Below are 15,401 nucleotides of genomic sequence, written 5' to 3' on the forward strand. Positions count from 1 at the left end.
GGTAAGGGTGGTTTTGATATTGTCCTTAATATTTCCCTTGCAAATCATAAACATGTTCTGGCAATCTATTAGAATGTGCTAATTTCCTAAGATAATATATAGCTAGATTTTCTTTGGATCAACAATTTTCCAATTAAGCACAAGAATCAAGAATATGAATTGGGTTAGGTCAATGATATAAATAATGAAGTGAAACATGAATGATATAAATATTGAGTGTTTAACAATTTTGGGTTGGTAGTGATGTGTTCCTTAAAAATAGAAGCGAGAACATGACATGTCTTTCATAGAAAACTAATCACATGCTTGTTCGACTAATCATAGAAAAGCTAGGCTGTATTTAAAAACAAAATTCTATTAATCATTGCAATCTTGCTTGGGTAATGCAAATTGAGTTTTTTCTCTAGCTAAATTTTATTTCAACGTAAACATTAACTTTTGTACATGTAACAATACAAATGGTTCTAATGTCAATCATGTCTTTGCTCGATTTTGTGAATGTAACCAATCATCCAATCCTAATGCCCATCAACGTAACAATTTGACTTTGAAAACGCGAGAATTGCCATTATGCCATTCATCTATTATCAATCTATTCGATAACATATTTATTTCATTTCTTGTGCCTAAAAAGTACTGTAAAAGAAATTTGATTAAAGAGAGCATTAATGTATTAATTCTTAGAGTACAAGGCAATTTTGGCATGTAGATTGTGTACTATGTGATAAATTTGTATCATTGTTCATGTTACACACAATTTCCTTCTATCTTCATTGAGCAAACAATGATATAAGGATGGAATGTTAGGATCCTATTGAAACGTGAGCATGGGATCCAAGCTAAGGTGCGTAGCCTCTAAAAATTCAGTTGGGCGCGTTTCTTTAGCAAACCAATTCATTAATGTACTATTAAACCATTTTTTGTTTACACGTAATGATATACAAGATTGGGTTGTAACTTACGCTACCAAATCATATGCCAAATGTTTCTTTGGCTATGTTTTAGAGTTCAGATGAAAGAAGTAGCAATGTAGAATCAGATTTAGGATATCAACAACCTGGGATCGCACTTCTGGGTTTGAAGAACAAAATGAACCCTAGGCCATGATATTGATATCCTTTGTGCAATAAAGATGGTTTTTCCTTATTAAAATGGAGGATAAAGGCATATGATTTCTCATGTGCAACAAAAGCATCGTCCTAATTCCCAATTCACATGAATTGTTGAACTTTTAGTTTCAACTTTTTTGAAGGTTCCCGTCCCTTCTCTTGTGAAGTGCATTTTATTTCTTCGCCATGTTCTAAAAAAGTAACAATGATGGGGAAGGTTATCGCCCCCCCAGCCCCAAAACAATATGAGTACTCACACTATTCAATTAAAGGCGTATTGAAATTTAAATTCGATATATGTGCTGGTGATTTGCTTTCATGAAGTCGTCATATTTCATTCTATCTTGATGTGAGTTGTGGTTAAGTAAATTATTTTGGAATTACTTTGGGTACTTTACATGAAAAGTTCCCTTTATTATTGCCAGTTGGACCAAACCCAAATTTTGCATTCATCCATCACCAACAATTCAAGCTAGTTATCAAATCTTTTATATATATATATTAGGCATCGATTGGATTGCCATGCCAAGGTTTTTGGAGTGTTCCTTATTTTCATAAGCTTACTTCAATCCCAACAAATATGCAAGTTGGATCAAGTTTAGTTCAAGTCCCAATCTTTTCAATTTAGTAAATTGCATATGCTAGTGTACATTCGATATAAATGATCAATAACATGGAAGATAATTCTATAAACAATATTTGTTGAGAACTACCCTTTGGCACATTGCTTTAAATCAAACATTCCATGTAGTAACACAACTTGGATTTAAAAGTTGTAACTTTGTACAGTGCACACAATAGAATAAACCATAGAGTATGGATGGGTATTCGAATGAACAATTGACTCTTTCATATCTTGCACGTAGTATGATAGGCTTGTTAATTGTGCAACATAGCACATCCATCACCACATGATGGATGTCTACTAAATCTCAATTGAAGTTTAAATGCATTAAGTAGCTTAGTGTTATATACAACTAATTCTAATGTTTCAACACAACCACAAAAATAGAACCTAATTAGTCTAATGAAAATTATGAAATGGTATCTCACTAATACATGATTAGGATCTAATTTATCGTATGGTATACCATCAAAACTTGAAAATTGTTAAAAACGAAATTTCAAATTCTTTCATTGAATAATGAAATATAAAATTTGTTGTAGTAATGAAGATCTGTATGTTACATTGATTGGTGACAAAGTGCTCGCAAACTTAGCAACTTTGTTGAACTTAAATTAATCACATACTTAAGGAACATTAGAGCATATGATATGTTTATAGAATATGTTAACTCAATAAAATGTATACTCTAATGAGAGAATTCACAAGGGATACATTGACTTTGAGATAAACAATAAGTATATTATGCTAAGGTCAATTTGGAATGTAGGAGTCAAACTTGTTCAATAATGCAATGTTATACATGTACCTAGATATGAACACATTTAGGGATATAATCCCTCTTATCCCAAGTTGTAGAGGATTAAAGAATTGTAATAAGGTATAAAAGATCTTCATCAACAAACTGATAATGGTTTCTCATCTTTGCATGCTTCATTTGTTAGATGTAATGCAGTCAAACTTTTAATTGGTAGAGTGATCCATAAGGATTTTCAATTTCTTAACAATCAATGTGTTTATCAAATATGGGGTCTTATTTATCAGCTACGTGCTAATTCTATGCACCCACAATTTTTTATTATGTTCTTTGTAGGCAAGTTCATGCATATGGTTACCACTTTTATGCGTAATATTCATTATGATTAAGGGTTTCGAGCTTAGAAGAAACCACTCATGCCATGGTGGTTTGCGTTGGAAAAGGAGCACATGTGATGGGATTCCCTCTTTATTGTTTCAAAATACCAACATAGTTCCAAGACACCTTAAATGAGTCTCGATCATCATGAAAGGCCGTGTCTGCCCTTTGGGTTGATGAAGTTGCATTATGTCCTCTTATCAAACCTAAACAAACCAACCAAGCAAACAAATCTCTTAAGAGTTTTCCTTCTCCCACCATTTAAGAGAGCAAGACAAAGGTAGCACCTCTACTTGTAAATAGTCTTATTGAAGGTGATTATCTTACATATACCAAATTAACAACATGAAAAACATGTTGCCAATAAGTTACAATGTTTTGGGCCGACGTAGAACCCAAAATTGTCATTAGCCAATCACAATTCACAATATGTCATGCTGAAGCTAATATACATGTTGAATGTGAAGGAATGACAACTTTCTCATTAAAGAAACCCATGATCTAGATCAAGCAAATACAAATACATATCCAAGTAATACACACAATCCGTCCTCTTGCATGAAAGCATAAACTTTGTAGGATTCAATTGCTCGTTTCGTGAAAATCCAACATCATTGGAATCACATAATTGATATTTCCATCACATCCAATTCCACCCCTTTTAAGTGCATTTTTGCACATTGAAAAATCTTGATTCTCCACTCCTCCTTAGGATGAAGTCATCGTTTGTTTTCCTATAATTGAAGATGAATAGACATGCAATGTTTTCATGTTTGATAGCCAACATGATATGTGTGCCATCTCATTGAATGCGAGGATTCATTTTACAACAATGCATGTCATTACTTCAGTTGACTATTAGTCATTCATTAGAAGCAATAGTTATTTATTCAATTGTGATTAATCTGTTTCCTAGACATTCATTTTCTGTGGCTCTTGGATTTTCCTTGGTCAAGAGATTGAATTTTCTTTCGTGTTGTAAAGGGTTGGGTCACAAAGGATCAAAGGAAGTGTTCATGATGGCGTGTCAGAATTACCATGGGTCGAGGAAAAAAGGGCGTGGTAGGTTGCAACTTGCAAAGAGGTAAGGTCTAGACGGACCAATCGTGGGAATGTACCAATCCTTGGAGACGTAGTCTTATATAAGTACCCTCAACATGTGGTCCATTTTTGGGACTAATCAATACATTACATTTACGAAAAAAGAAAAGAAAAAGAGTTACCCTAGATATATTGGGAGATAGGAGAGACATCTCTAGTCTCTCCCTTTTTTGATATGAGACTATAATTTTATAGTATTCTGCGAAACCATGGAGCATATCTTGGTCTTTTCTTTGGAGAAAGGAAGAAAAGACTCCCAAATATATATCGACAGGGCTTTTCTTTATTTCACTGACATACCTTTACTATTTCTTGGTGGTCAAGCACGCTTCATTGAGATACTCGTATGATTTCACGTATTCCCCTACCAACCATTGGTTTGAGCCACACACCCAAATATCGTTACACCTTCCATTATTTCCCTACACATATGTTGTTGATTGAACCATATCCATTTAGAGATGCTCGTACACTTCCGAGCAATTGCCTGTATGACCTAAGACAAGTCACAAGGCCCCCACCCAAATACCCTTATGTTTGCTATAGATCGAGCCAAACGCCACCTAGGTACCTTTATGTTGTTAGTCGACCGATCGGATGGGGGCTAAGGCTGAGTCATGCATGCTTACGCAAAGTTGCGCACAACCAAGCACATACATACATGTAGTGTGTGGAGAGGAAATCGTAGGGGATGAAGAGACCACCAAATGTTATTGTTATTGGTCCCAGTGCTACCTAAGAGATTGAGAAGGAAATAGAGAAAAGTTAAAGGTCTCCCAATGAAACATATTGCTACCTAGAGCCCTATAAATTAAAATAAAACAAAACCGAAAGAAAGAAATTCAAAATAAAAGAAGGAAAAAGAAAGTTCTCGATAAATAAATAAATAAATATGGATGAGTAATAAAAAATAAAAAATAAAAAATAAAAAATAAAAAATAAAAAATAAAAAATAAAAAAAGAAACCATAAATAGATAAATTACATACACATAATAAATTGTAATAGTGTGAAATGCACATAAAACACATGCACACCACAATAGATAGATAATAAATAGGTAAATAACGAATTATAAATTTTATTTCGATAGATAATAATAAAAAATAAATAGTTAAATAACGAAACATAAATTTTATTTAGATAGATAATAATAAAAAATAAATAGTTAAATAACGAAACATAAATTTTATTTAGATAGATAATAATAAAAAATAAATAGTTAAATAACGAATAATAAATTTTATTTAGATAGATAATAATAATAGATTAAAAAAAAGGAAAACAAAGAAAAAGTTAAAAAACAAGTAATAAATAAGTAATAAATAGTTAGATAAATAGTTAAATATTAAGTAATAAATAATCAATAAGTAGATAAATAAAATTATGGGGAAATTCAGTCATCCCATGCGTAATAATGCACGAAATATATAAATATGTTTGTATATTTCTTAGATTTTCTTTTTCTTTAATTAAAATGGGAAATAAGAAAGAAAAAGAGGAGAAGGTGGGCATTTAAAAAAAAAGACCATTTCCAATCAAAGCCGACTCTGCCTCCTCTGCCCACACGATTAAATGATAGTTAGTGTACTCAATTTTGGTTTTAAATCAAATTGATTGATTTCTTACTACATTTTATTGTATTAATGCTCCTCGATTAGGGCGCTCTCACCTCCCCCACCCTAAATCAAATTTGGCTGCTTTCTTTTTACTACACATATAGATTTTTTAGTGCCCTAATTTATTTTTCAATCACCTAATTACTCTACGTAATCACAGATTTCTGCTCTTCCTTGTAATTATTTTCAAACAAATTTGGCTTGATTCAAATCTCTGTGCCAATCTAACTGATGTCTGGGTCATCTGTTTTATTCCATTTTACCTCATCTATCGATTTTCTCCCCAGATTGAAGAAAGAGGAAAATTAATATTATTAGTACATTAACCCCAATTTGTTTTCCGTGGGGTCCTCTATTTTTTCCACAATTAGGTTTTTCAATCTTTCGTTCCTCACCTTTTTAACACAAAAATCAATGGATTAGTTCTTCACTTGATTTTTGGGTTCACTGTACATGTGATTGATCTTAGAGCTAGTCATTAAATCTGGAATAGTCCTAGTAGCATATCATTAACTTGGACCTTAATTCCTATGTTAAGCCAATCTACCCACAATATAATTAGAGAGGGGATTTCACTTAATTTGGGTTATCTGCTCTATGGGAATGATTGTAACATCGAAGTTAGTAGGGTTAACTAACTTGGGCGATTGGTTAATACAAGATTAGTAGGGTAACTAATTTCGTGTCTTGTGTATTTGGATCAATCCAATAGCATTTATCTAGTAAAAAAACAGGCTCTGGATCTTCTTGTTTCATGATTAGTTAAAGAATAAACCTACGTTGGTGGAACAATTTGATTGATCTAGGTCCTTTTGATCTACTATTGGTTACATGGATGTTGATCCGAATCTTGGCTGTTCTAAAATAGTGGGATATTTAGTCTTCTGTTTGATTGATTTGTTTGATGGTATCACCACCCTCGGCATGAATGTGACCACAATATAGGTACTGGAATGTTGGGTCTTCTGATTGATTGATTTAACTTGGACCTTAATCTCTATTTAATCATATCTAAGACAGAGTATCGTCAGTGAATTAATTTTTGAAGTAATATTTTGGCGAGGGATATGTTAGAGGAGGCAGGGGAGCTTCCATTACTTCAAGAATTACCGTCAATTGTACTGAGGGGTAAATGTATCCACCCCAATATAGCTTCTCCTTATATATATCATAGTGCCAAAAATGGTGATTTGGATCCTTACGTGGGAACAAACCAAGTGGTGAATATTGCTGGTTTCCATGTGAGGAGAAGCCCTAAGATTTGGAAGAAAAATCTAAACCTCAATGATATAGATGAAAGCCTGTTTCTTAACAAATGGGAGGATGATCCAATACTTATGAGCTTAGAGAGCTCTTCTAGTAATTTAATACTGCGCAAATATTGCAAAGCATTTCAAACATTCCATGGGAATGCTAACAGCATAAGCTTAGATTGTTCGTCTTCAGCACTGGCTGGTGACAGAATAAGGTGTGATCAGATGAAGAAGAAAAAGAAGAGGCTATTAAATCTGGCCACAAAACAGAGTGTGGGTCGTCATCATGAGGAAGGTTTATGCTCAAGCAACTCCATCTCTCAAATATCAGCATTTTTACATGAGAATGATAATGATGTGCCAACAAAGAATCATCATCATCGTCGACTGGTCTTGAACGATGAATTAGATGTATGTGAGCTACCCAAACATAATGTATTAACTCAATTTGGTAACATACTTCCTAATTGCTACTGGTTAAAGATCGATCAAAGAAGAAGGAGAAGAAGAAGAAGAAGAAGGAGAGACAACTTACACAAAAGTACTCCTACCAATGCTACTTCTTCATTAATGGAAATGCCAAGATTTATGTATACAAATTCAGCCACAGGTACTTATATCAGGTACTCTGGCCCATTACAATTGAAGTCAAACGGTTCTACTCCATGTGAAGTACTTCGAAGAAGCAAAGCTGATTCTCTAATAGAGTCATTACCACTACTTTCAGATTCATCTGTGGTGGTTGCTATTGGTGACGTTGATGCTATGTACAATTCTTCTAAAGAGGAAATTCATAGCAGCGATAGATTCTCATGTGAAATTACCCAATATGATGGGTCTATTTTCTCGGAAGATGTTGGTTATGGTGATATAAGATTGATGGACAAATTTGTCAATCAAGGGGATACTAATAACCACCGCCATGCACAAATGATTGGTATTGCTTCTGAGAGATGTAGAAGCTTGAGCCAAAAGTACAGGCCAAATGTTTTAAAAGACCTTGTTGGGCAAAAAAATGTGTTTCGTACCCTCTCAAATGCAGTACAATGTAAGAAAGACGTTGATGCTGTATATCTTTTCCATGGACCTGGGGGCACAGGTAAGACCTCAGCAGCAAGAATCTTTGCGTCAGCCCTAAACTGTATTGGTCAAGAAGAAAAAGGAAAAGGAAAACAAGAATCAGAAGAAGAAGAAGAAGAAGAAGAACAAGAACAAGAACAAGCAAATAGGCCTTGTGGTGTTTGCAAACAATGCAAATTTAGTGATGAGAGCTCAGATGTAATTCGTGAAATTGATGCTGCGAGCCACAATGGTATCGAGAATGTGAAATCTCTCTTACAAAGTCTTTTACCTTCTTCTTCTTCTCCTCCTCCTTCTTCATCGATGGCGTTGTTCAAGACTTGCATCATAGAGGAATGCCATGTGCTCACGAATGACATATGGGATACATTGGTAAAGATTTTGGAGAATCCACCCAGGAATGTGGTCTTCATTCTTATCACAAGTGCATCTATTGAGAAGATTCCTTCTGGTGTGCTTTCCGTTTGCCGAAACCTTGCTTTTCCAAAGATAGAGGAGTCAGATATCACAGTGAGACTACTCGATCTTGCCCATTCCGAGAATTTGGACGCAGAACCGGGGGCTCTGGAGCTTATTGCATCCAAAGTGGATGGGTCTTTGAGAGAAGCTGAGATGATATTAGATCAACTTAGCCTCTTAGGTCCAAAGATTAGGGTCTTAACCGTGCATGAACTGGTAAGTGAAATGTGACATCCTTCAAATTGACCTATTAATCCACATAAATTTTAGACATTGTCACTCCATTGTGATTTCACTTGGTAGCAAAACATGTGGGGAAGAACACAAGAATTTTTAGATATTTTCAAACCAGTATGATTTTCATGTACATCGGCAGGATAACAGCAAAAGTGGATGCTGCAAAAAAATGATTAAGAGGAAAAGTGGGCTCTTTAACACATAGAAAAAACTTTACATGGATCTTTCTGACAATGTGATGAATGAAAACAGTCTCTTCTCACATAGTAAAATTTGGCTGTATGGGGGAAAAGAAATTTAAAGGGAAATTAGCGAGTCTTTCCCACGGGGAAAAATTGTCAAGATTGAAAGGGGGGTTTTCTGATATAAGAAAATGTTGGCTGGTATACTAGGTTTGCTTTGCCCAGGGCTACACAAGTCCGCAACATTGAAGACACTCTAAGGCTAAAAAATGTAGGAAAATGGGCTCTTTTCCACACATGATTGAACACAAGAATACTTATTGTTTTGATTCTATACAACATTTGACTGACAATGGATCTTTCTGACAATGTGATGATGAAAACAGTCTCTTCCCACATAGTAAAATTTGGGTGTATGGGGAAAATGAAATTTAAATGGAAATTAGCTAGTCTTTCCCACGGGGAAAAATTATCAAGATTGAAAGGGGGTTTTTCCGATATGAGGAAAATGTTGGCTGCTATACTAGGTTTGCTTTGCCCAGGGACACATAAGTCTGTAACATTGAAGACACCCTAAGTCTAAAAAATGCAGGAAAATGGGCTCTTTTCCACACATGATTGAAAACAAGAATACTTATTGTTTTGATTCTATACAACATTTGTTCTTTTTCTTTGTTTTAAATGGCCACTGACCATTGTGTTTTTTTGTTTCTTAAAAATTCTTGTCTAAAATGGACGTTGTTTTTTTTGGGTTTCTCTAGTTTGGTTCAGTTTCAGATGAGAAGTTAATGGAACTGCTAGACTTGGCGCTAAGTTCAGATACAGTCAATACTGTCCAGAAAGCAAGAGAGCTCATTGACTCAGGTGTGGAACCATTAGATTTGATGGGTCAACTCATGTCTCTCATGACACACATCCTTGAAGGTAGTGGCACCATCAAACAACCAGCGATGGTGGCAAAGACCCAGCATGCTGGTCATTTCTTCTGTCCCAACACCACATGTAAGCTTCTCCACCACTCTTTGGAATTGCTAGCTTTTTAAACGCACTGTGGCACGATACTTTTTTTTTTCCTTGTCTTTCAATTTGTTTCAACATGACTTAACATGCTGAGCTTCAACACATTATATAAATTATTTTGTTAAATGATTCTGTAATGCATGAAACTAGTGATAATGCTGCTGTACAAGTTAAATTCATCACATAAAAGAAATTTTCTTATATGCATGTATTTCTTTTATTGTAAAATAGTAAAGGAGGAGCAGCTAGATCGGCTCCAAGTTGCATTAAAGATATTGTTGGATGCTGAAAAGCAGTTAAGGTCTACTTGTAATGATAGGATGACATGGTTAACAGCGGCTTTGCTACAACTTGGCATCCCTCGTCCAAGCATCACATCCTCATCGGGTATAAGTGAGAATCTGGGAAACTACCCTCATTTGAATACAAGAAGTATCATAAGCAGAAAGGAGGCTATTGAAAAGAAGTACAAACCAGTTCAAACATCGGCAAAAATGAGAAACAACACAAACCCAGACAAGCCTAACTTTGAATTGCGGTATTGGTTGGCCCAAGGTGAAGAATCGGCCGAGTTTATACATGTAAAAGAGTCAGTATTAAGCACTTCTGATGCCTTGAAGGTTGTCTCATCACATAATTTCTCGTCTTCAAGTTCCATCTTGAGATGCCAACAAGAGAGACGTTACATCGAAGTGGGGTCTCTACACTACTGGAGAAGTGGCAGAAGTGAAAGAACTGAATATTCCTCAAGGACTAGAAGAGAGCTTGATGCATACTCGGCTTATCAAAGTTTTGTTGGAATGCCGTCCACACCTGAATCTCGAAACCTAGACTCATTAGAGATTATATCGGATAGTGATCATCAATTTTGTTCTGACGACTTTCCGGGCTCCGATGTCAGTACACATTGTCTTTCCTATGATACGGAAGAAGAGAGTCTGTAAGTGACAATCCCTTTTCTTGCATGTCTACGTGTTGGGTTAACAGAGCAAACATTTGTGTCCTCCAATCTAAATACTTCCTAGTCAAGATATTTTGCCTGTATTTCTGAATATGAACTGTGGTTTTATGTATAAAATATATCAAGAAAATTTAATTTTATATAAGCATATGTGTGGGAATGTGCTGGCTTTTTCTCTTGTGAGAAAGATAGCTCGTCCCTCATATTTTCCTACAATTTATTTGAGAAAGATAGCTCATTGTGTTAGTTACTGTCCTAATTCTCTGCAAAGTGCCCTACACATTGAAAAAATGTCTAAGAACTTATCATGGAAGTAAAATGCTCTGAACGTTTGTTTATGCAGAAGGTTTGAGTCTCGAACATCCAAATGTGGGGGTCTTTTATGTTGGATGGATCCAAAAGTAAAGAGGAGATAATATGGTATGCAATAGGGTGTTGTTTGATTATGATTTTCTGTTCTATTTATTGTAAGTCCAAGTGTGGTTGGTAAATGTAAAAAGTAGGTTAGGATTTGATCAAAACACACTTGGGTTTCTTATCAGGTGTCAAAGCTACATGTGGACTATAAAGCCAGAGGAAGTGGAAACTAATGTGTTGAATGTACAAAGTTCGAGAGGTGATAAATTATATGACAAAATATGAGGTTACATACCATTTGGCATTATAAGAAAGTTCATTTTTTTTTCTTCCAGTGGGAGAGCATCATATGAAATCCTAGCCCCTGATATTTGTAATGGATATCTCTTCAATTCCTTTTTCTTTGTTATGCACACTAGCTTGGCATTTTTTTTTGGTCAAGTGTGCATTTTATGAAATGAATAATTGGGCCCTTCCGAACATTCTAAAGGCTGCTGGGTTCAAGGAAATGTTTTGAAAAGGTGCATAACAGTGTTCACAGGGGGGAAAAGTTGATTGGAAAGGTGTGGTGGTATAGGAGTGATGGAATGGCGATACTCGGATTGGTGCTTTCTGAGAAGGTACAATATCGGGTGAAACCATTTTGAGGTGGACACTACATTAAAAAAAGATGAAGGCGAGAAACAGACTTCAAACTTGTGCGCTCGACTAGCGAGATTTGATTTCGCTCGTCTCTTTTTCTGTTATCCATTTGAATTATGTAGTTTCTCACCAGTTATGTGGATACTCGAAAAAATCGACTTGGAAATTGATCACTGGTTTTTGTGTAATCGTGAAGAAATCCCAAAAGATAGAGATGTAAACTGACTGTATTCTTACCCATTGCATACAAAATTGAAAAATCTGAAGTAACTGTTTTTTTTGTTCTTTCGCATGATAGATATCAAGGGATATATAAAAAAAAACCTTGTTATATTTGGATTCAAAATGCTCCTTGCATTCAAATTTCTTGTTAAAATCATTGTAAACTAGTAAGAACCTATGTTAAAAAACAGTTGGATGGAGTGCAACATTTTAGGCAACGTTAAGAAAATATTGTCAAGGTAAAGAAAAGGAAGCATTGGTATAAATTAGGAAAGGGGTGAAATTGTTACATCTTTAAATTACAAGGCCATGCCTGTTAGATGACACTGCATTTTTTGTTTTGCAATGTCAATCAGGAGATAGCGAGCTAATGGGAACCCATTCATAGCGACCTGGAAGAGGAATGTCATGTAGTGGCTCGAAGTTGTATCTGTTTAGAATGACAACAAAAGAGTGAATATTATTAGCTAGAAACTAGTAGGTTTATAATGTAATGACCACACAGAAATAAGCTTTTCTTTACATCTTCAAATGCCTCTTAAGACTTTGTTATTTTCCCAAAGCCGAGGAATTGACAAATACCATTGCACAAGTAGCACATATTAAGTGAGAAAATGGGGATGACCATACTATTTCCACAAGTAATTTAACCACAGGAGTGGACTCAAAGTGAGTGCGTTTTGTGGGAATAAAGAAAAAATCTCATGAGTGGGTATTGTGTGTACAGTTTTTTGTTACCTAAGAATATGTAAATATGCTTTAAACAGGATTTTGGAACCCTAAATCATGAGTACAGTACAAGGGTTGCACATACTTCTCTACAAATCGTTCTCTTTCTCGTTGCTCAGCCTCGAAGAAGAACTCCTCAATTTCGATCTCAAGTAGGGCTCGTGCTCGTATGCTTGAAGAGGAAGAAGAAGAAGCCTTTTTTTGCATCGATCCGATTTTTCGGCTATCAAACTTTGATGTATAAGAACTATAATGCACTTGAGATAATGGTGTTGTTGAATAGCTGATTTAAACAAAAACAAAGGAAAGGGAAGGAAATAAAAAACTAAGCACAAAAGATTATGGTTGATAAATTCTGCTAGGAAATGATGAGATTTGTTTGTTTTGGTTTTCCTTTCACATGTTTGAAACGAACAAGCAACAAATGACTTACTTGTTCATCTCAAGAATTAGGGTTTCATGTGTTCGCTCCTCTCCCGCCGAAGATGAGGCAGCTTCAGCCTGGAAAAATTGGCATGCCAAGAAAGTATATAGTTATAAACAAGAAGCATTGACTGAAATTTGCTGCCTATTGGCAATTAGAGATCTAACATACATTAGAATTCTCTAGATTTACATGATATGTTGTTGTTGGGTCCACTCGATCAAATAATAACATGGTGTCAATGTCCGAAGTCGGCTCGAAGGTGATTGATTGCTTGTCAATGGCGATCAATCCTTCATGAGGAATTAGCGTCTCAAAGCGGCTTGCAGAATTGCTCCGGGAAAGAGCATCACCATTTCCAGAGGCTGGTTTTGAAGCATGATCCGGGGCACATTGCGGTTTGTTGATATTCTTGGTCATTATTAATGTCCTTCCATCGGGCTCGGGCTCGGCCGGACAATGTTCTGCTAATTCATCCAAATAATGATGATGATGATCATCATTATTGCCAGACAATACTAGCAATGTTCTCGAATCGGGCGGACATTGTGCGAATTCCTCGATGATATGATGATGATCATTATATTGCTCGGACATTTTTATTGTTATTGCGGCACTCGGATTGGACCATGTGCGAGTATTACCTTGTTCTGAGAACTTGGTAGCCATATTTGATAAGATCTGTTTCTGGCTTGTGATTATATCAATAGGACTAATGTAGACCATCTCTGATTTCCCTTGTTCATTCTTGGACTTGCTACACTTCTTGTTCTTGTGCTTCTTGTTCTTCCTTGACTGAGCTGCTACTACTGATCTTATATATTTGCCCCTAGATTTTCTTATATATTTACCCATCTTTGAAGTGATTCTATGGAGCTACTATGGCTTGGATCAATCCAGTAATTTAATTAGAAGCAATGTAGTTAAATATGGAGCAAAAAAATGGCCAAACCCTAGATGTAATTAAAATGATTTGAGCTAAGGTAAACGCCCAAATAACCAAAGGCAAAATTTTACAGCTAATTATATTTGAGCTAAAATATGCCCAAATTTAGAAGCCATTAATTAATTAGGAGGGAAATGTAATGCAGGTAAAAAATAAAATGATCCAATTTCACACTCAATTAATTGAGCTGAAAATAAAGAAGAAATTTACAGGCATAGGCTCAAATTTACAGATCTATTCTAAGCTGATTAAGACTCCGCCCCCAACCCAAAATCAATTACTATTATTACAATGTAGTTTTGAAGTGATTACAAAGTTACTCACTTAAGAAGGAGCAAAATTTCACGGGTAATTATCTTGATTAAGCTTAATTCAATAGTAGTTCATTAATCATCATCATGATCATGATTAAGAAGCTAATAATCCTGGGCCTCTTTATAGATACACACAGACACAGAAACACATACATACACACATAAGTAGATACATAATGATATCTATAAGACTATATCTATGTCTACATCTATAACTAAATTTATTTAAAGACTAATTTACGTTGAAGTGGTTTCGGAAGGAAAAGGATTGATTCTTGTTGCTTTAAAAAACAGGAGAAAAGACACATACACACACACAGATACTTAATTCATGCATTCATTATATGCAGACTGTTATAATTTATTAATTATTATTCTCTCAGCTTGATTTAGGCAGACGAATGAATACATACATATTTTAAATAATTATAATAAAGAATAAACTATTCCCTCCCTTAATCTCTGCAAATTAATGACATAGAGAGAGAGGGAGAGAGAGAGAGATAAATAAACTAATCAATGAATTATATATTATGTGTGTATGTATGTATATGTAGACTACTGTTTCCTTCTGAATTTCTGAGCGCCGAATTGGAGGAAAAGATTAGTGATTAGTGATTAATTGCTACAACAAATTAGATGCTAATTGTAGGGGGGAGAAAATGAATGAATGACCAGATTTAATGATGTGCTCATTATCCTATCTTTTCTGACTTCAATCTCTGGTTTCTTCCTTCTCATATAGAATATATATACATATATGCATACATACATACATTATATATATGTATGCATGTATCAGTATGTATGTATTCTACCCTTTGGTTTGCATACATACATATACATACATACATTATTACAGATATATACATACATACATACATACATACATATATATATTATAATATATGTATGTATGTATGTACATATTATATATATGTATGCATGTATCAGAATTTATGTATTCTACTCTTTGGTTTGTATACA

The 15,401-nt window shown here is 34.9% G+C and overlaps 2 protein-coding genes across 3 annotated transcripts; one reads left to right on the plus strand and one right to left on the minus strand.

Moving 5' to 3' along the window:
• Nucleotides 1-5,950: 5,950 nt before the first annotated feature.
• On the plus strand, nt 5,951-12,057 carry LOC147865477 (uncharacterized). Of its 2 annotated transcripts, none has more exons than XM_087318301.1 (5): nt 5,951-8,596; nt 9,561-9,801; nt 10,051-10,759; nt 11,124-11,200; nt 11,284-12,057. In XM_087318301.1, exons 1-4 carry the CDS (start codon nt 6,656-6,658, stop codon nt 11,194-11,196), a joined length of 2,964 nt encoding a protein of 987 aa, XP_087174427.1. In that variant the 5' UTR covers nt 5,951-6,655; the 3' UTR covers nt 11,197-11,200; nt 11,284-12,057. The 2 variants fall into 2 exon arrangements, with proteins under 2 accessions (XP_087174427.1, XP_087174425.1); XM_087318299.1 differs by having other exon boundaries at nt 5,952-8,596; nt 11,323-12,057.
• Nucleotides 12,058-12,241: 184 nt separating this feature from the next.
• Nucleotides 12,242-14,911, minus strand: LOC147865478 (uncharacterized). Its single transcript, XM_087318302.1, has 4 exons — nt 13,347-14,911; nt 13,164-13,231; nt 12,816-13,013; nt 12,242-12,431 (listed from the first exon to the last, which is right to left on the minus strand). Exons 1-4 carry the CDS (start codon nt 14,007-14,009, stop codon nt 12,350-12,352), a joined length of 1,011 nt encoding a protein of 336 aa, XP_087174428.1. The 5' UTR covers nt 14,010-14,911; the 3' UTR covers nt 12,242-12,349.
• Between the last annotated feature and the right edge of the window lie 490 nt (nt 14,912-15,401).

Source organism: Azolla caroliniana, unplaced genomic scaffold (assembly GCF_043228905.1).
Source record: "Azolla caroliniana isolate FFs.n. ecotype wild unplaced genomic scaffold, voAzoCaro1.0.p SCAF_4, whole genome shotgun sequence".
NCBI lineage: Eukaryota > Viridiplantae > Streptophyta > Polypodiopsida > Salviniales > Salviniaceae > Azolla > Azolla caroliniana.